Below are 22,533 nucleotides of genomic sequence, written 5' to 3' on the forward strand. Positions count from 1 at the left end.
GAATTAATGAAGTTAAAAATAACCTCTGCAGCTCCAGCAACACATACTGAGGTATCAGTAGCGGCAACAGCCTAAACACAAAGTTTCTGTAAGTCTTTAAATTAAGAAAGGAAAGTATTTTTTATAGCACAATTTTTTTTAAATAAACAGGAACAAAAACAACAAAATAATATATTATGTTAATTATAAATACTGTAATAATGATAAAATTATATTTAAAAATGTAATTCCAGTATTACAATACGACCTTGACCTCACCACCATACCTCACTGCGCTCACCGCTGTGCTGGAGAAAACCAAGCAGTCGCTGTTAAAGGGGGTAAAAATCCAAGAGGGTGCTGGCAGGAGCTGAATGGGGCGGGTGGAGGGGTGAGAAGGGGGGGGGGGGGTAAGGGGATGGTAAGGGGGAGGGAGGGTGGGAAGGTGAGATGGTGAAGAGAGAGCAGGAGGAGGAGGAGGAAGAGGAGGAGGGGAAGAGATAAGTGATCTAAAGGGGAGACGATAGGACAAAAAAAAAAGTGATGATGATGAATACATTGGAAAGTTTTTTGGCCCCGGCGAGGGTGTCAGATTGAATGGCCTGTGCGCATGTGCGAAGGTATCACAACTGACAATGCTGGTGAGATGAAGATAGTGTTGTTGCTGCTTCTGGGCTCACGGAGGACGACGAGAGGAATCTACAAGCCGACAAGATGAGATCCAAGGCGAGGGCGAGAAAACTGGCCAAAAGTAGGTCTTATTTTTTCCCCCATTCTTATCGCGTTAACCCACCGGCTCCAAACTCCCGGCTCCGTAGATGTCCACTGTGTCCTTGTCATTTGCCATATCCTTAAGAGAGGATATGACTACTCTTTGTTCAAAAATAACTTTTCCGCTGTAAATATGTCCCGTTTCGGCCGCTCAGTCTCGTTTCCCTGCATGTTGCGGTCTTGGCTTCGCTGGTTCCAGTGTCAACAAAAAAGAAAAAGAAAAGTTTTCATGTGTGATGAGAAACGCCGCTGGTGCTTTAGCTGATTACACTCCGATAAAAGGCATAGATAAACACTGTCTCCCATAATTGAGCCTCATCTCGTATTTTTGCTCTTTATCGGTTGTCGCGGGCTTCCGCGAAGGCGCAGATTCCTCTCCTGAAGCTACCGAGAAAGTTGTCGAAATGGATAGTAACTTTTTTTTTTCATAGAGCCGTTTCAAGTCTTGTGAAATAATATTCCCTGCTTTTAAAATAGTGGGCGCTGTGGCACTGCTCTGCTGCTCGCTGCAGAGCTCACGGCGAGCCTGGGCGCACTCTTTCATTTGCCTGCAAACTGAGACGCAGAGATGCGATTTTAGAAAGGAAAGAGCAATATTTTAATGAGGACTTTTCTTCTTCTTCTTTAATTCGATCCTGCTCAAATCTCAGCAGATATTGCTCTCCCGCTAATTTGTTTCGTCCCAAAACCCAAGGCCACTGGACTGCAGCAGCAGGCTGTTTCCTCCTCGAGGGAATGCCAATCAATAATGTGTCTTGAGAGCGCCCATACGACGACTTTTGTGGGCTGCTGGACGCGTCACACGGAAAATTCATGTATTCGGTTCTTTTTTTTTTTAGTGTGAGCGTGAACATGAGTACTTTGTTGTTGGAAATGGACCATGTTTATCGTTTGACATTTGTTTGTTGTTGGTGGGTTGATTTATGAATTATATTTACTTAAACCGCCGATTTTATTCTTGCATGAATGCACTTTGGCTTCCACAGCCCTGCGTGGATCACTCGGCTTTATTTATCCACAATTCATTTGAAAGACAAATGCTTCACAACATCGCGATTTCTATTGCGGGCCTGTTGTCATTTTATTTTGTTTCTGCCTTGGTGTTTGTTTTCTTCCAAACCATAGTGACTTGAGCTGTGGTTTTGTGAAAGCTTGCATTCTAGCCTGTATGTTGTTTTATTATAATGGGGGGGGGGGGGGGGGGGGGATATTTTATTTTAGGAATATGCTGTCGTATGTTGGACGTGCTTTATTTGCGTGTTTCCAGGCCCTTTCAGAAAACTTTGTAACTTTGCCTCCCTCCCTTTTAATTCAGCGTGAACCTCGACCTCGCATTAGATGCAATTAAGGCTATTCAACAAAGTCATTTCAGACCAAATACTCCGTGCCAAGCATTTGAAACAGACATGAAATGTTTATTTATTTATTTATTTATTTTAAATAAAGAGCATTACTTACGACACGTCCCAAATAAATCTGTTCTATTTTAGCGCTGTTTAATTCATTTTCAGGGAGGGGGTTTCAGCGCTCTTTCTTTCAAAGGAAAAACAACGAGAATAAAAACACTAACATTTTCCCCCCTCTCCACTTTTCAGTCGTGTTCTTGTTGTTATCGTGTCACTTTCACACGTTTGCCATACACGAGAGGACAAAGTTCCCGTACAAGTTTACAACAAAGCAAGAAATACACATACATAATGTTTTTACATTTTTTTTTTTCAAAGAAAATGGGTTAAAGGAAAAAACGTAAACTAGGCTGCTTTGTGAAAATACTTAAACGTGTGGAGGACCCAGCCTATTGCCAGTAATTGCACTTGGTCTTGATCTCTAAACAGCCTTGATAGTCTGTTGATCCGGGTGCTAATGAACACAAATACCTGGCTTTGTAGCACTCAGATCGGAGCACTGGGAGCCTCTGCAGCTCACAGGCCTCCAATCTGTTGTGTTGCAGTGGTTGGAAAAACAGAGCAGACAGAATGCATGAAAAATATCATGTTCTTCCTTAACATTCAAATCGTGCAGGCCCACAACTTTTGAATGCGACGCGGGGGGAGTGCGTTCCCCCTTTTTTGATGCTCGGGTAAAACATTCTCTTTTGTAGCTGAGTACAGTAGGCTGTAGGCCCACGGCTATTATGCAGCAGCTGCTTTATCGTTTTATTATTGTTATTAATATTTTTTATATTATTATGTTATTGTTCTCGCGGACACCGGCTGCACATTAAAGGCCACGATATTAGAAACTTTTCACCTAACACGACTGTGTGAGCGCTTTAATGCAAAGTGGCATTGATCTCTAACTATGCACTAACTAGCTATGCATTAGTTCTGGTGTGTTGACATAATACTTTTGCGTCAACATTAAAGTGTTAATGAGTGTTTTTTTGTTTTTGTTTTTTTTTAAAGGAAAAAATGGTTTTACTTTCTGTTCCTCTGATTTTTTGATTATTTTGCTGAAAAGGTGCAACTTTTAATTTGAGATCAACGTCTATTGTATTTATTATTTTTTTTTATTAAAAATATTAAACAGTCTATTCTAAGCTTTGTTTTTCATTTAATTTAATTGAACTTTTTCCTTAACCAGTGAATGACTCCATGGAGACACTCGAGCCTTAACGCCACATCTCATTTTATCGAACGGAACGGATTTGATATGCGACTTGGCCTCTTGTTATCTTAAAACACTAAAAAAAATCAATACAGCCAATCTAGCTGAGAATAAAGACGCAAAGTGACAATATAATTACTTTTGGCGTTACTCACGATAAAGTTATGCTTGAGTATGTGTGTGTCCGTGCGCGCTACAGAAGGCTGATTGTGTTTGAAATGTTTAACACCTTGCGGCGGTTTTATTGTGGTATTCTTAGGGGTCCACATGTAGCGTTAAATTGTGTGTGGGTTTTTTTTTTTGGATCAATTAAGACTTCCGGTTGAGTGGGCGTGCATTTATTTTCAGGTATGTTTTTTTCAGTACACAGGTGAGAGCAATACGTAAGCACGCACGCGCTGTTCTCTTCCTCTCCTGCGCTAAAAAAGGTAATTAAAAAAGAACCGTGTGCTTTATCACATATGGTGAAATGAAAGTCAGTGAATTCACGCAGATGATCGATTTTCAACACCGATTTTAATCTTCTGCATAATCAGAAAATAATTCTTTTTTTTTTTTTTTTGTACAGTCTTGCTTTTGTGATTTTGTGTTTGGAAAGATGCGCACAATTTCAGACAGCTTTCCTCTCTCACGGCCTGTCTTTGTCTCTTTCTATGATGTACTAATCGAAAGATATCCTATTGATCTTCGTGTTAAAGGCCTCTTATTAGATGGACTCCCAGTCATGAACTTGGCCTGGCTCAACAGCTTCTGATGTTTTGACAGAAGTAATAAAACCCAACCCATAACACTTTAAAACCAACAATGGTAGCTATGTTGAACTTCTGGCTAAACGTTCAGGGACCCAGTATGTTACTGCTATGCAGCGGTAATATGTGTCAGATAGCACTCCTTCATGTTCACAGATTAGAGCCTGGACATAAAAAAATGATAGGATCATCAAATGCAGAGGAAATCCACAGTAGCAAGATTTTTCTTTCTTTCTTTCTTTCTTTTTTTTTTTTTGGGGGGGGGGGGGGCAGTTACTTTTATGAAACTGTAAATCTCAGTTTTAGTTGCTTTTATTTTGAAGTGCACCAGTCAGTTAGTGCAGACAACATGCACCCAAACAAATATTGTTAAATCTTATTTAGATGGTTTGAGAAGAATTACAGATTTTTATCTGTTCCTTTACGAATTCTGACAATTTCCTTTCAGTGCATTTACAGTACCCACAGAGACATTTGTTTATGCTGAATGTCAGTAACGCTGGATAAATTGTGAAATAAAAATACCTGTGAGATCTTTGCTTTATTGCTGCAGACCTTGCATAACTAAAACAGGGAGGGAAACTCGAGATTCTTGTGGTTCCATAGAGCCCATTTGGATTCATGTGTGATGATGTGAATGATCTTTGCAGCACCGATTCAGGCATCACCGTTTGGCTGTCGTCGAAATGTGCAGACTTTGCTACTTCTGCATACTACAGGCTCTTTTTTTTCTTTTACAGACATATTGTTCACCACCTTGTTATGAGGATGACATGCTTTGCAGTGATTTCTAAAGTGAAGTTTTCAATATAGTTTTCAATTTATTTTATTTTATATGGTTTCGGGGATTTTGATCTGAGCATTTGGACTGATTTTAGGACCATTTGTGTCAATTTCTGAATGATTGAAAAATTGTGTAGCCTGACTAATTGCATCAGTCCACACTTGGCGAGGCCACGTTTCCTACATAAGTACTTGATTATAGAAGTTTTGGATTTGGATGTCATTTCCTCATTTTGAGTGTGTACATGTGCAGATTGCAGATTTGTGCATGTCGTGAGGAGGGAGGTTCTGACTGGTTTTCCATGTTTATTTCCTTTTATGATCATTTTTGTCCATATGCATTTAGTAAAATGCTTTTGTATTGACATGTAACTGTGCAACCAGAAAACACTGTATGATGTTCTTTAAAGAGAGTAGCTTTACAACTGACAGTTAAAAAGCCAACAAAGATTTATCTGTGACTCATCTGTAATTTTTTGCATGTTTGTAACATATTAATTTGTTGCAGAGGAAGTTGCTCTAGTCGAAGTTAGGACAAGGTCATGGTTATGGTCCATTCAGTGTCTAGTCCTGAGTCTCATGGAGTAACATATGGTCACCATTTGATTCCTATGGTGCAAATAGTTTTTATGTAACCGTTCCCGCAAGTCTGCATTGAGCTTAGAAAGAAAACTTATATGATCTCCTGCACCTGTGCCAGGAATACACACAGGTGATAAGTAAACAAATGATTAACTGATGACTTAAGCTATGATTTACTGCAGCTGTAATGCTTTTAATAGAATAATTTATCAAACTTTAAATATATCAGTTATTATATACAGTATTTTATGTTTTTTTTTTTCCCTCGGACTGTTTTTGGTTCCTCCTATTCCCTGCTGAACATAGAGTGAAACAGTGTCTCAGGAGAAATCCTTTTCTTGTTATTCAGTCAGTTAGTCTTATGAATTTGCTGCTGCTGTTTTGGCCAAGTGTTCATTGGAAAACAGAGACTCTAATCTGGTCAAGGGCAACTGCAATAAAATGTAAAAAAAAAAAAAAAGTAATAAAGTGGATAATAACACATGAATCAAAGAAATTACATTAAAGCCTCCTTCTGTCTTTCAGCAATTATGAGAATGAAATTACTTGTTCGCCCCTTTTGTCATTGTTTTTTTTTAATTGACTTCTATTCTAACATTTCAATGTCACATCCATCATTTGACCAAGTGATCCCCAGCATGTACTACAACACTCCCTATTGCATTACCTTTGAGCTATCTTGATATCACTTCAAATGAAAAGGTTGTGTTGGCTTAATTTTATATATGACCAATAAATACCTTCTTATCTAGTGCATTATTTCAATCTGCACAAAAGAGACAGAAACAAAGACATTGCTTTGGTTTGGGTTCTCAGAATGAGAATAAATGGGTTCTGCTTCATTTTAGCAGAATTATTTGTATAGTTTTAGGAGAATAGTGAAGTCCCAGCGACTCCTCGCTGTTGACTGGGTTTCACTGAAGGCTTGCTTTGAAACATTTGACTTGCCTTTCATAGTTCCCTGCTTTCCAGTGACACATACACAAGCACGCACTGAAGCCATGCATACGGTATAATGCAGATGGATCCCGCCTGGTCACACTTACACACACACACACACCTCAGTGGTGACAGATTTTTTGTGCATTGGTATGCTTTAACCCCAATCAATCACACACTAGAAAGGTTGAGTGTAAATGTCATCCAAACAGCAGGAGCCGGCACTGTTGGCTGACTAAATGCGTGCAAGTGTGTGGGAATCAGTGTGTGCACCATTTTGTACAGTTATTGGAGGTCCTGTCACTGTTTGGAGCTTTGACCTTGGCCAAGTCTGGCACAGCGATGGGTGGGCACCTGGACACACGCAGGCACTCTCACACTGAGACCCACACACACGCACACTTATACACACTCACACAAATTTTAGCTCTGTGCATCTTTTTCCGCTTCGTTGCTAAGTCAAATTTTGAGTTGGTATACAAATACCATTGTATTAAGCTCTTGCACATGGCTCCAAATCCCATTCATTTTATTGATACGGTTACCTCACCATATTCAGCTGGCAAAAATGTCTGTTTCTCCACTTGCGCTGTGACCTCATCTGCCATGTTTAGAAAAACAACAGTCTCCAAATCGCTTTGTAGTGGGGAATCTGACATGACTGAGAGGGTTTCAGATATATTGCTGATGTTTTTCTTTTTCCTGTTCTTTTCAGCCCCCTGTTTTTTGTCTCTTCTTATGCTTTTTGTTTTCAGCCTGCAGATACGGGCAGGGATCTTGGTAAAAAAAAAAAAAAAAACTGAGTCATATGTGTTCGTGAAAATGAGGTTAAAAAATACGAAAGGCCTGAAGTAAAGAGCATTATATCTTGACCCGTGGTTGCTTATCAAATTATGTCCAGCCACTGGTGGGCAGTGTTGGGTAAGTTACTTTACTAGTTACTTCCATCAAAAGTAACTCAGTTACTTCAAGTTACTCGTTACTTTCAAAGTAACTAGTTACTAGGGAAAGTAACTTTGGTTTTACTCAGACTTCTCTTGTTAATGTGTTGCTAACTGGATACCCAGCAAGAGTGCCAGTCTTCTAGCTTGCTTACTTGCCACAGTGCACTGTGCCACCTACCAAAGGAAAAAATAATGTGCATATTTCCACGAGAGAAATCCCACGCCTGGACCGTTGTTGACCGCCGCCATGATTCTAGCCTACGTCACAGCGTCATGTGCGCTTTTTACATCCAACACAAAAACTGCAGTCGTGGTGCTTTGATTGTACTCAGAACTCGGAAATTCTGCCTTCTGAATAGGAAGATGTAGGTAACACCAGACTGCAGATGAGCTGCATACAGGGCTGGACTGGGACAAAAAATCAGCCCGGGCATTTCGACTAGAGACCGGCCCGCCATTATAGCAAATATCATAAAGCCTTTGAATGAAAACAAACGCTGTTGTGACAGTGATGTACACTGTCTTGATGGTATATATGTATCAATCTATCAATCGTTTGTTGTAAGACTCAGATAATTATTTATTAAAAGCTAGACATTTGAAATGAGAATAAGAAAGTATTTCTTTGTGCCCCCCTCTCCCTGTTAATGCCCTACCTGGCCCCCTGGCAACACTTTGCTAGATCCGCCCCTGCACAGTTACCAGCTGTCAGCTACATAAAAAAAGGATCCTGGTGTTATTTGTCTCTCAGAAACAGTTCATAACTTCCCTTCAACTCATTCATGTCACCTAAAAGGTAAACCTGTTTCTCCATCACCTGTTCAGCTCTGATGATTCAGTAAGGACATCTCCTGGTTTCATCTTCATGTTTCCCACTCACCAGATATACAAACCGATATCATGACCAGCAGCTTTTACAGCTGTGGCTCCAGCAAACATCAGCTGATACTAGAAATTAATATTAAATAAATTCTAACAACAGCTGATCAAACGTGCTGCTGTTGTTTAACGCGACATCCGGTGGTTTCCTCTTTCTGGCGCAAAGCGGACGATAAATAAACAAGAGAGAAAAGCCGATCAGCTGATCATTGATCAGTTTCATGATTAAAGTAGCAACAGGAGAGGGAGGGGAGAGAATGAGAGAAGAAGAGGCAGCTGTGCAGCAAAGACACAGAATAACTCCAGCTTTGTGTCTTTTTCATTGTAGCTGAAGTCCGGGACAAACTGTGTTCCTTTTCACCTCAAGACGAAACGCCTAATAATTTCTCTGAATACGAGACGATTCGTCTTTTAGGGAACGGTTGGCAACTCTAATAATTAACAGTATGAACAAAATAAAGTTCAACATCAGTAACATAGCACCACCCAGCTGTATAGAAACCCCGTCATGCTAGCTAGCACGCAGTACAAAAAGTCAGCACAACGGAAATAAACTCCAACTAAACTTGGTTTATATCTGACCAGATAGACTGCAGGTCATAACGTCTTACCTGAAGTTCAGTTCACCTGACACTCGGACGGGCGGCCGCTTCGGGTCTCTGCTCCTCCTGCGTCCCCTTTCTCTCATCCACCTGCTGGCCTCCACCACTTGCTAATGTTACTGAATCTGTGGAAGCTCCGCGATAGCCACCACACGAAGTAACGAATAACGAGCCGATCTAAATCCCAGTAACGAGTAACGCGTTCCTGATTTTGGCATAATAACTAGTTACCGTGCTCGTTACCACAATAATAACGTAGTTACTGTAACGCGTTACTTAATAACGCGTTAGTCCCAACACTGCTGGTGGGTCATGTCTAGAGCTCTAGCTTCTCAGGACTAAAAATACATCACGACTGCTGGAATCATCCCATTGGAAATATCCCATCTTTACGTCAGAGGATTCTGATTAACGCTAAATGATTAGCTCTATGAGTGTCTTGTGTGATTGTGTACTACCCACTGCTAAACAGTGTGTATTGTTTGCAAAACAAGGGGGAAAATGTGTCGACTCCCTAATTAGTGCGCGCTAACAGCCCTCATGATTCCCCCTTGCACTGTGATATCCCAGGGATTGCTCAACATTGTGACTAGTCTTATCTGGGTCTAATCCTGATTTGTTTGGTATTAACCCTCGCACTTTCTCCCTCATTCCCACTCACTTCTGTCCAATTCTACATTTCCTTTCCTTTTATCCATTCATGAACTGACCTTTATGTTGCTTTCACTTTAATTTACTCCATACTCTCTGCAGAGCTGTTTCCAATGTGTGCTATATTATTTCAATATTGCCAGATCTTTAATCGTAATGAGACGACATATGATTGGCTTCTTTTTGTGATCCAAATAAAGGATTCCGCAGTTGTAATGGTAAATTTCCAAAAAAGAAACAGTCACAGAACCTTTTCTGTATATACAAATGCAGTGTACTAGAGCATATTTTAAAGCAATATTTTGGTATATTGTGTGATCCATTTGCCATGTATAGATATAGAGTGTACCTATGCACTGCAAATGCATGAAAACTAATACTGCTACTAATATTCAGGATCTTGAAATGAGCTGTTGGTGTGACCTACCATCAGCCATCAGTACAATGTAATGACAAGGTGATGCAAAACAAGCATAAAAATGAGCATTAAAATGCGTTTAGTGATCACAAAGAAATGTGACACTTCATTTTCCAGTTTTCTTCTTCTCTCTGTCTGAATCGTAGCTCGTCCCTCCATACTCACACATACTCACACGTACTCACACAAACACATGCTGTCTATTTCAAGTCCCAGTCCAGCACAGCTGATGATGGCTCATCCTGTTCTGGTATGATAAGCAGACAAACTGCTCTGTCCCCTGGGCTGTTTGCCTGTCTTTGGAAACAAACAGTGATGTGTAGAGGCAGTGTGGCTCTAAACTCCCACTGCTTGCTTCCCCTTTCATAAGACCGCCAGTTCAAAGCCTTGGCTCCATATCCACTTCTATCTCTCCTGCTCCCTCCCTCCCTCCTCCTCCTCGCTGTCTTTCTCACTGTGGTTCGTCATTACCACAAAGATGGGCAAGCAGTGTCTCATTAAAGGGGATTAGAGACATCTCCATGTCTCGCGGGGGCCGAGCGGGACATTTCTCCTCTCTGGTCAGCCCCCCCACCCTTTTTCTCTCAGAGATCAGGTTCTTTGATTTGGCCAGATAAAGACCTCTTTCATGTCGGTTGGGACAGTTAGCGATTACACTGTCAGGCCCATCGTTTTGGTGCGTTTGACAAATTTGTCATGCTGGGTGGGGCGGGTGTGGATTGTATTATGAGAGGGGGGGTTGTACATGGAGATTCACAGTAATTGAGCTGTCATTATCCAGTGACCCTGCCAGGCTCTGGCGCATAGGGCTCACCGATTCTCTATTTGTTTCATACTTTCCTAACTTTCTCTGTGAGTATGATGGATAGAACAAAGAGGAGGGAGAGGAGGAGAGAGTGGAAGCTGGGTAGCAGTTCCCAGATGAATACCTCTGCTTATTTGACCACCTCTCCCGAGCACTCCTGCCCATGAAAATTGGCTCCACTACATCGCTGCTGCAAGTTTCTTTTCTCACCCAGCTCCTCCCTGATGCAACACAATTAGGCCCATATCACCAGCTGCCATTTATTTTCATACAAAATGAAAACTGGTGGCATGTTGATTACTGAATTCCCCAGAGACAAAGGGCCACGATTGGTGTGGTTTAATTTCATTAAGTAGAGTGTGGTGCGCGGGATAAATATATTAGTGCAGTCCCCCCCTACCCCAATTTACTTCAGCCACTCTGTATGTTAAACAAATCCTTTGGTGTTACAGTTGTGAAAGTGGAATAAATCTCACGGAATGGTTTGGTGAAAAGCAGGCATCTTTACACGAGGCACCTACGTTTGTTCTCGACTTCTCTGTGTTTTTTGATCCATTTTCTGTTTCTTGCGCGAGCCTTGAAACATGAAATGAAACCCCTCATGGTGGGATTTCTGAGTGTGGTTGTGCGCTTTTCCCAAAAACACATATAACCATTTTATTTTGGTTATGGCTTGGTCTGCCCTGTGTATTTGAGATGTGGGCTAGAAAGATGCAGTGTGGTGTGAGTGAAAAAAAAATCTTTTCCTGGTGGGATAGTGTGACTATATTAGCGCAGAGATTTTGATGAAGGAAATAAGAGCCGTCCTTGTTAACCTGGAGTCAGATTGGTTGTGAAACGATGAGTAGGGTGGAATGTGTGCGCTATCGTTCGCGAGTGAGTGCACACTTGTTTGTGTGTGTGCGTAGGTGTTGGAGGGGTCTTGACTAAAACATTTCAAGATGGCCCATTAGCTGGCGTAGGCCCGTCCCCTCCTGACACTAGGATTCCTCTGTGCTGACCCCTCTCCTCCACCTCTCAGCCCCTCTGTCCCAGAGGCCCCCAGCCTCATCCTGCCAAGTGTACGGTTCCAAAGTAACGATGAAGCTGCCTGCGTGTGAAAATATTGAATTGCAAAAACATCCCTGGGTGAGAGGGTGTGTGAATGGAGCTTTCAGCGCCGGGCCCGACCCGGGCTCTGCGCTACTGACTGACGGACAACAAATGGCATTTTGTGTCCAGAGAGAGCAAGGGAGCGAGAGAGAGGGGACAGAGAGGAAAGGGGAAAGAAAGGAGGAGAAGAGACACAGTGAAGGGAGGGGGGGGGTCTTGAGATTTTTCAGGCCTCTTCAGTCTGGGGCCCTACATGCAGGTCTGAAATGCCTTATCACATGACCTGTCTGACCCCTGGCCCCTATTCAGCTAAGGCTGTCAGGCTGCTCTCAAACAGGGAGCACAAAACCTCATAGCTTCAATGGCTACTATTCACCCCCTTGTGCAGCCCTTCTCCAAAGGTAATAGGTAAAAGTAATGTCAGTGACCTTCACTTTCCGTCGCTCTACAAGAGGGCAAAACTCTTAAGATTCCCAGATAATGTCAGAGGTAGGGTGGCCGTTTTGGCTCCTTATCCACTGCCTCTACTTAGCTGCCATGAGAAGAAGCGAGAGAGCAAACTGACTTGCCTCTTTTGAGACAAAGTGTTGTTTTGGTTAAGGATACTAATTCACATCTTGAAAGTGATGTTAGCTGAGTTGGAATATGATAGCGTTTACAAACAATGTGATGCCATTTTTGTTTTGTTTTTTGTTGCCGTGCGCTGGGAATATACTTGTGCCTGTGTGTTATCTAAGCGTGTGTGGGACATTAGTGAATTTCTGATGTCTCAGAGGAGCGACTGGGTCACGGTATGACCGTAACCTCCTGTCTCGCTTTGCAACCCACACACTGGCATCTCTCCCTCTGTCTCTCTCCTGACCGGTCCTAAGATTCTTTCTTTTCTTCTCTTTTCCTATTTCTCCCCTCCTTCTTTGGAACACTGGAGTTTCTCTCTCTCTCCGGTCCCCTTTGAAAAGATGCGGCGTCTTTGTCCGGCCTGATAAAGGATGCCATAGTTCCCCTTTTCCCCTTCTTTGTGGCCCGGGGCTGGCGGCTCCTGTAGAAGTGCAAATGGTATCCTCTCGGAGGGGCTATCCCCGCGGGCCCTCAAGGGCCCTCTCTCTCCTCCAGGCTTGGCTAATTACCACCGTGCCCCCACCTCCCCCTCCTTAGCTCCCTGGTCCCTGGAACCATGGACGGCACATTCCCACAAACAGCACCTGGCCTTCTTTTCTCCTGGTCTGCTTTGATGGCTGACACCCCAGACTACCCCCCTCCCTCCTTCCTCATCCTCTTCTCCTCTCCGCCCCACTACCTCATCTATCTCTCTCTCCCTTCTTTTAACTTCTTCTTCTCTCACTTCTCTCTCTTTCTCTCTCTCTCTCTCTCTCTCTCTCTCAGTGACTCTCATTAATAGAGGTTTTAAATTGCTTTCTGACCACGGCAAACTGCTCTTGTTGAAAAGGGAGATGTTGAAGAGGATGTCAGGAAGAAGTGAAATAGATGAGAAGGGGCAGGAGAAAGTTATCTATAGTCCATTATATGTTTTGTGAGATGGGTATGTGTACTATTATACACTAATATTATTATATTAAAACATACTCAAGAAAGACTGGTGGAAAACTAGTGGCTTACTTAGATCACAGTGAATCATGATCATGATTCGCTGTGATGAGAACTTGTACTTGTACATAAAAAACTGTACTAATAATGCTCTTATTGAAGTGAAGGGTTTTTTTGCTCAGAAGAAGAGGTTTAAGATTGATATTTCATTTGGAGGGTCACGGTTTATAAAACTTAATCAGAAGCGGATGCAGGTTAAGTGGATTTCAGTGCAACAGCAATGCACGCATGCACACTAACTCGCTCACAGCTGTCCGCACACACAAGCACCAATATCTAATTTAGTTGCATATTTGTGCCCCTATAGCCATAGGCCTAATCAATGACCAATCTCAATGGATTTGACCAATTCATAGCTGGCCTTTGTGCAGTCGAGTGATCCCAGCGAGAGCGTTTGGACAGCTTTCTGAGGAAAACAAATAGCTCTATTACAAGCATGCGTCTGTGTGATGCTCAGTGTCCCAAAGGCAAAGTGCTCGGCCTATATTAGCTGCATATTCTCCACGCTGGAAAAGGTTCACCTATAGACACAGTCCAGAGATAAGAGCGCTGTCATTTCAACCTGATTCTGAACTGTTGAATATCACACAATCACATGTGACTTTACAGGAAGGAGATCAAAATACTTACGGCACTTTTTTTACTCTTTCCAGTAAAGAAACACACACGTGCTCACACACACACACGTACACACACTTAACCCTCCATTCAACAAAGAAAAGACACACACAGAAGCTACGGGTGGTGCTGCGAGCTGCACACACCCAGACCAGTTACACTTGTGTGGCAGAATTTGGTTTTGGTTTGTAAAACTGGGCTTAGCTTGCAGACTTTAATGCTACATGGGTTTGAGTTTGATGTAAGGCCCCATGCTAGCTTAAGAAATACTTCAGCTGGCTTCTGATGGTTGTAAACTGAGCTAAGATGGGAAAAAAATATTGCTCAATCATTTATTTGGTTCACATAAAAGTGAACAGAGATTGGAATTGAGAATTTTTGATTCCTTCTTTGTCACATGAACAGCTATTATAGTTATAGAGTTTTACGACTCATGAGAGATTTAGCGCTACTTTCTTTTGCTGGCAATTACATCTGCTCTAAAACATCACCAGCTTTCTTGTCTGGCCCTTCTAAGCAACTTACTGTTGCTGCCCTTCCCTAAAGAGTTCACACATCATCACCTACAGGACTCAAGTGATGCCACGAACTGGGCTGCCTCTTCCAGGTCTGTCGTAACCAAATAAGCAGTCATTGGGACGTTGGGTGATGGATGGTGGATAATCCTTGAATTTGAAGGAAATTCCACAGTTGGATTTACTTTCAGTTTGTAATCTTTGATGCATGCCAGAACTTTTTTTGTTAATAGGGTGTGCATGTATTGTAACTGATGTAGAAGAGCATTAATCTTGGGACACAAAAGGTTTTATTAGGGCTTTGGTACTAGCGATACTCTGTGTTAACACTGATTGACAAAACGGTGGCCTCAAAATTTTAATCAGGCAGACTATCTTTAAAGTCTGAAATGACATAATTAGAATTTCTAAGTTTGGTTTAAGGAGAAGCTTCCCAAGCCTTATGTCTCCCTCAATTTCCACCTCTCTCCTCATCAAGTCTAGCCACATCCTCTTTTTCGAAAACAGAAAAGGAAAGAGGAAGATCCGGTTTCTGAATTGTGTTTTATGAGTGGTTGAAACGGCCACTTCTGCGGTTTTTGCCTGTACACGCTGACCGTTCGACTCAGAGTTCTTGAGGTTTCCAGACATGCCAATTAAGCAGTTTTAATTAGGAAGATGTTGTTCCAAACAAATGTTTGCACTCAAGGACCTGTATGTTGGTTAAGTTTGGGGGTGGATTCCACGGGTTGTTACTGTTATTTCTGTGCTGTTTCAATTGGCTTTGCAAATCAGTTTCTCTTCATTTTCCTGAATGCAGTAAAAGTTCACTTCGATGACCGCAGGCACACATGCGCATAACTGACAGAGGCATCTTGTTTTTCAACAGCACCGAAGAGCAGTAAGTGCTTAAGAATGGTTAAGCAATGACAAAGCAAACAAAAGAGGCAGGTGGGTGAGGCTTCTACTGGCCTCTTGCCAGCCTTAGCTTCATTTGAATATTTATATACTGCAGCGTTTTGTTTTTAAAGACGTAAAAAATTCAAATTTTTCTTTAAAGACTGGGACACATTAAATCTCTATTATTTCACACATTTCTGCTAGATAACCCGTTTTTGTTAGTCATTAGAAAGAAAGGAAAATATGATCAATCAATGAGGTGAACACATTAATGGCGGCATTCAGATCCACATGTTTGCACCATTTTCTTTGATATAAGGTAACATTTTAAATTGACGTTAGGTGTCATGGTTTCCATCCCTTCTTTTAACAGCTTTGAATTCATTAGCTGGACAGTTTTTTCGGGGCATGACCCACCTCACAGAAGGGATTTTTGCCGTTGTTCTTGTTTTATTTATTGTTGCTTTTAAAGAATTGTAGGTAACTTTGATGCCAAGTTCCTCCACAGCAAAAGGCAAGGACCCGACCCAGCACATCTGAGAGTACTTTGGTGAAATAACAGCAAATGTTTGTCTTGTATTGTATGGCACGCTGCTGGAGGAGCACTAAAGCCCCTTCTTCCAGCGCCTAAAGCACCTCTTAATAAAATAGTCAAGAATAACTCCTTCACCTTAATCTTCCCCTCAGATTACTGCACTCAGGGCGGGAAATTAGCAGCAGGCCCACACGCTTCCCTTTTCCTTTGACACTGTTACATCTTTATTTGCAAGTGCCTCACTCTCTTACTCCTGCTTTCTTTCCCTGTCCAATGTACCACTGCTTAGTTGTTTTTCTCATGTCTCTCCTTCTCTCTGCGAGGTAAGATAGGTGAACTCTCCATGGCAGCAAGAATGGCATTTTATTGGGTCAGAATTAGAAGCAACATGAGGCTAATAGGTGGCTACTTCTTCCACGGTCTGGTCCTCATCAGTGGAGAAAATGGGCCTAAACAACTAAACGTGGCTGCTGACAATTGATAGCAGCCCTTTTAAGTGGATCTACTTAGCTGAGGGGGCTTGGAGGATATGTGTGTGGCTAAATGCTCATGCATGTACAATATGTGGACATTTGCTATTTCATGTTAATTAGATGCTAGCAGTTGCAAACACACACCAGCACAACCCTTTGGGGAGCTGGGAGTTTGTGTGTGTGTATTTGTGCGTCCTTTGTGTCCGGGAGTGTAACCTACACCTTTAGAACCGCAGCGGCAGTAGCTTTGAGCGTAGTTTGTCCTGCCGTCTGATCTTTGTAACCAGAACTCTCCTTTACAGCTTCCTGTCCGCTTTGCCCACCTTTTTTTGCCCGCCTGCCATCTGGGTCTACCCCGAGACACACGCGTGCACATGCACAGGACAGTGGTCGTCATCCTCTTAACCGTGTCTTTCACTTTCAGCCAAACCTTTGAAACCAATAGCACAACGACGAGATGCAATCAGTGGAATCCATCTATAATCTCCACTTTTTTCCCTCCTTGTTTTTTTTCCTTTTTGCTGAAAATTTTAGAAAATTTAAACAATTTGTTTTTCGTTTGTAAGATTTTGGTAATTTTTGAGCATTTAAAAAATGTTACAAAATATACAAAATAAGTGATTCCAAGAGTTAATGTTTCCCATCTGCTTTCCCATCTGTAATGTTGGAGGCAAAGAATTTTAATTTCAAAGTCTCTTTTAAATTGTTGAAATGTTTGCAGCTCATTTCCACAGCAGAGAGGCTCATTAAACTTTGAACATCCAAATTGCACCTTTTAAATTCTTAACTCTGACAAATTGAATTCTATTGTTTGAACTCTTTCTTGGTCAAAGCTTAGACTGCAACATATTTGAGTCTTTTTCTGTTTATTTTCAGAAGCACAGCACCCTCTATCAAAAACTACTGTCATCATTACTGGCTGAAAGTAAAGCAGCAGTGGTGTGACTTAAACTTTAATCCTCCATTAAACTAACATCAAAGCCTTCTAGTACTCCAGTGGGGTATCTAAATTACGTACCTGTGTAGATAACGTTTCTGAGCAGGGGGCACTGCGGGTTTTTAGTATCAGAGGTTCTGGTTGACACTTTGATCACTTCCTCCGCTCTTCATACCTTCATTGTGTTCAAGATCACATCACACACGGACACACACAGCAGGTCTGAGAGGCAGTGTCAGGTGTAGCGGGGGAACAATGCAAGGATGCGTAGAGGGAAGATGGTATCTCTTCTCCTTTTTCAGTACCTACAATTACAAAATCCGTGAGTCCTGTTTCTTAGCCATCTGAAACCCCCCCCCAACAAATAAAAAAAAAAAATATGGGCTTGAGCAATTGAAATGTTTATTGCACATTAGTTTTTCCAAGTATTTTGACCAAATAAAAATTAAAGATAATTTACAAGTATGTCTTTGGGCATTAGTTATTTTTCTGCTCAGTTTGTGGGTATAGCTTAATTGATTAGTCTAAATTGCCCATAGGTGTGAATGTGAGTGCGAATGGTCGTCTGTCTCTGTGTGTTAGCCCTGCAACAGACTGGCGACCTGTCCAGGGTGTACCCCACCTCTCGCCCTATGACAGCTGGGATATGCTCCAGAAAAGGATATTTGCGGAAGTGAATGGATGGATGGATATTTGCTCATTTCAGAACACATATTTCATAGTTTATTTTACACATATTTAACATAAACAACATAAATAGCTATATATATATATATATATATATATATGTATATGTCACCATTAAGGTTTATGAAACCGCATTTTCCTGCAGCATTCCTGACCAGAAGAAATACCCAGAAAAAAATGTCTATGCCTTTTTTTGTAATTAAAATATATTTTTTAAATTGTTGTAATTGTTCAGGCTTTATAAATATAGGGGTAAAATCCAAAATTATCATGCTTAGAATAGTTGTGATTTACCTACAGAGCCTACACACTCAGTTAAAAGTCATCAGTGTTTTTGTGTGTTTGAATGCTAAACTTCATTTATAAAAAGGATTTCATAAAATGAAGGCTGCACAGAGGGTAGGAAATACCTGTGGAAATGAGTAAATATATATTGTTTCCATGGGTTGTTCATAAAACAACGAGGGTGGATGCAAGGTTTCAGCAAAAAAAAAAAAAAGTATTTATTTCCAGTGCCGCAGGTGCCCACTCACAGCTTATTGGTTTTTTTGGATGACTCCTTTACTTTAAGGAGAGCAATTTATGTCTCTCTCTAGTTTCTCTCCAGAGGCAAGGGCTGAAGTGGCTCGCTTATTTTAGCAGGGTCTCGTGGTCATGACTTGTGGTGACATATTAATTGAGCGGTTCCTCTAAAGAAAAGAAAGGCCAGTGTCTCGATTGGTCCAATGGTGTTTGTAGAGCTTTAAAAATTGGGTTTTGTTTGGCTAGAAAGCTCTTCTGTGTTTATTTACACGTCAGAATGTTTCAAACAGCTGCTGGCTCACTCTCCTCTTTCTGTGTGTTTGTTTGTCCGCGTGTGCATGCCTGGTCAAATATATGCTGCATTTTCTCAGTTGCCTACATGCCAGCTGTATAGACCCTGTGTGAAAGGTAAAATTATCGAGCACAGAGAGAGCAAGAGACAGAAGAGAAGAGGCGATGGAGACAGTTCCCCTGCCTTACTTGGCTCTTGAGTTTCCTCGTAGCTAGTCGTCCTTACGGTCCTACTCATTTATTATTGACCACATTCATTCACACCATCCTCTAGATTGCAGTGCAGCTTCTACAGACAGTCTGGTCAGAGTCTGTTGCCAAAGAAAATAGCTTCCTGGATTATTTTGCACTCACAAATATCTCTGTAAAAGAACAGCAAGTAAATTCAGATTTAACAGTTACCTCTTAGTTTTTATAGCAAAGGCCATGTTCTGCAGGGAAAAATGAAAAACTGATACTTATCTGGCAACGTCTGACATTCTTTTTCTTTGTGCTCAGACTTCGTAACTTGCAAATGGAGGCTTTTGCTGGACAGTTAGGAAGGGGTTGGGCGGCGGGGCAGTTGCACTGGCCAAGACAGCATGGACTCAGTGAGTCTCTTTAATGATCAAGTCCAATATTCTTTGAGTTCTACCTCTGACACTACATGTGTGGCTTTGTAAGGAGAAAAGTACATTTTGCTTTCCCAGCTTCTCTCTAAGGAGTGATCTAATCAGATTGCTGTCGTGTGTGTGTGTTCATTCTTATGAGCTCATCATTGTGGCAAAGGTGACCACTGCAGAGTATAAACTGTCATCAGGATAATTTACAGATTTGTAAGACGTTTCCTCTGTCAGAAATACATTTAGCACACTCACAGAGACTCAAGCACATGTGCACGCACATGCACAAACACGATAAATGGCTAGTTTCTTTCCTGAAAGTGCTGAAAGGGAAAGGAGCTCAGCTGTTCACCTAAGCCAGTGAGTGACAGAGAGCGACTGATCCAGAGCCTCGGTTTGAACACAGTTACCAAGACAACAATTGTTTTAGCTGGCATTTCTGCGGAGAGGAACATTGAAATAACAACATGAAACCACAACAGATTAGCCAGTTGGAAAGCTGAAAAAATGACACATTTGTTCTGTATTTGTTCTGGAGAGCATACCTGTTTCAGGAAAAAAAACAAACATAATCTTCCATAATCTTCCTTCTTTTAGTTTTGTTTTCCATCAACTGTGATTGGATTTTTTAAAGTGTAATTAGAGACTAAGTTTGTGCACCATAGAATAAACATTTTGTAGAATGCACCATAGGATAGGTTGTACGGGCGTTTGAGTTGACTAAAAAGCTCTTGCAGTCTTTCTGCCTAACTGGAGTATCAATAATGAGATTTATCTTTCTTCTCCCGCAGCCTTGATTCAATTATCTCCATCTCTCTTCTGCTTTCTCTTCCTCTGGCTCCCTCCCTTTTTGCCCCTTCACTGGGGATCCGTTTCCAATTGAAGGCCGGTCATGCTTTGTGTTTCTCTTTGTCATGACAGGGTTCCTTAACGAGTGGAGGCTCCCTTCCACTGTGGCTTAATCAGATCTGGAATAGAGCGAGGGAGGGAGGAAAAGATGAGGAGTATAGAGGTGGGGGTAACCAGGTAAACGTGGGGTCACAAATAGTTTACCTCCAGATCCTCATTGTCTCCATTTCCCCTTTTTAGGAAAATTAAATTTGTGTGGTCCCTCCTCCTCCTCCTCCTTGTAATGTGTGTTTTGTGTCCAATCTGAGATCTTTGAAGTTTGAAGGGTCCCTTGCCCCGCCACATGCCGAACCCCAGGAAACCCCCCGACTCCAATACCCCATGCCCCTTATCTTCCCCCTCTGCACCTACTTCCAGACATACCTCATTACCTGAGGCCGTATTGAGTGGCGACTAATCAAATTGACTCTACTGGTTTTCTGCCATCGCAGGAAGTGCTGGTCAGCGAGGGATCATTGGTTCAGTGCTAGGCTACAGAGAAAATGTTATGAAGTGGAAGCAAATTAATTAAAGAGACCTTTAATTTGTTCTAATAGGTATATTCTCAGTCACCTCTTTTCCCCCTTTTTCTTTTGTACAAAAATAGTTGAAAAAAAATGTTCACGACAGAAATTTTATATCGACAGAAAAGGGATCAGATTAGTTAGTAATGGAAACAGATTGTACTGTGTATGAGCAGTGAGCCTTGTTACTTGGAGCCTCTCTCGCTATTACCTGCAGCTGTTTAAAAAATACCACAGAACAAGTAAACTTCATTAAAGAAGAAGAAGAAGAAAAAGAAAAAAACAAAGCCCCATTTTAACATGAAAGCAAAAAAAAAAAAAAAAAGTGAAAGTGAGGGAGAATTCAGAGAGACAGAGTTGAGTCTGTTTACAGCTGGCAGCTCTGGAGTGTGAACATCTTGAGGTGAGCCTCTGGCTAACTTCAGAGAAGCTGTGAATGAAGTCTTTCTTATGGTCTGTGCTATGCAAATGTATTCATGCGTACATATGTAGGGTAAGCGAATACGTGCACAAAGCGCCTCCTCCGGCAGAAAACCACAAACATTTACACACTCACTTCACTTATTGGTGCACATGAGGGAGGAGATAGGGCAGTGCCGCTGCAGAAGCAGCTAAAGGCATTAGTTGGCAGCTTTGCATGGGCTAAAACCAGGTATGAGGAGTGGTGTCTTTTGAGGGTTACTTACCGTTTTTATTACTGGATGGGAATAAATTGGTCAAAGAAAATAGATGTCTCCATGATCTTGCCAGTACATGCCTTAGTATTTCCTAGACATTTTATGGAAAAATGCATGCCTAATCACTAATGAGTTACCATTTGCTGCTCTCTCAGATGTTGTTACGTAAACATTTTATCTCTCTCATTGACACGTGAGGCTTGCAATGAGCTGCTGACAAAGGAAAAGCAGAGAGAATTTCAGCTCTGCAGGATACATGGATGATGATGGGCTTTGGTTTTTGTTGGAGTCAGACCACGGGAGACTTTTCTAACCAGAGTACCAATGTAATGTCGTGTTATCACACAGTGATGCCCAGCGCACAATATTTTTAGCAGAATAATCCAGCTTGTTTTATTCTTTGTGTGACAGCTGTCATCAGCCTGTTCTACAATAGCTGTATCATACAAGTTGGCATATTTATGATCTGTGTTGTGATGGCTTTAAAATCAACGAATTGTTCCGTTCCACAGCTGAGTCGTAAAAGTTGGCCCATGTGGAAAATTTCAGGCAGGACCACAATAACTTTTACAGTGTATTGTTGAGCAGGCCATATATATATTTACAAATAATCAGTTTTGTCTGCTTTTTTTTTTTTTGCACACACAATTCAATTAAATGTATTTGTTTAAAAAAACATTATTCTTTTTTCTTGTGGTTGGGTAAATGGTGTTTGTGACAGCTAATTTGACCTCTCATGACTGTAAACCTTTGAGTGACACAGAAAAAGGAAATTATGATCAAGGACTCCAATGGGCAGTAGAAAGACATATCTTTGGTAAGCATCTTCTGGATTTGGCTTTGGGTTGACCTCTCACCCAAATTAAACTTTGACAGTTCCCTGCCTCTCCTCTCTTCCCTCAGCCTCTCTTCACTGCCCACTGCTAGGCACTTTTGTTTTCACATGGCCGACTTCTCAGGGAACACGCTCATATTTGTG

At 41.6% G+C, this 22,533-nt stretch overlaps 1 protein-coding gene across 1 annotated transcript in view; it reads left to right on the forward strand.

Moving 5' to 3' along the window:
• The first annotated feature begins 450 nt into the window (after positions 1-450).
• prdm16 (PR domain containing 16) overlaps positions 451-22,533 on the forward strand; it is a 174,818-nt gene continuing 152,735 nt past the window's right edge. The window contains 2 exon segments of the mRNA XM_084916124.1: positions 451-638; positions 641-730. Of these exon segments, the coding sequence (XP_084772250.1) occupies positions 590-638; positions 641-730 (139 nt within the window). The 5' untranslated portion in view covers positions 451-589.

This window comes from Perissodus microlepis, chromosome 20 (genome assembly GCF_051167445.1).
Source record: "Perissodus microlepis isolate ML-2025 ecotype Zambia chromosome 20, ASM5116744v1, whole genome shotgun sequence".
NCBI lineage: Eukaryota > Metazoa > Chordata > Actinopteri > Cichliformes > Cichlidae > Perissodus > Perissodus microlepis.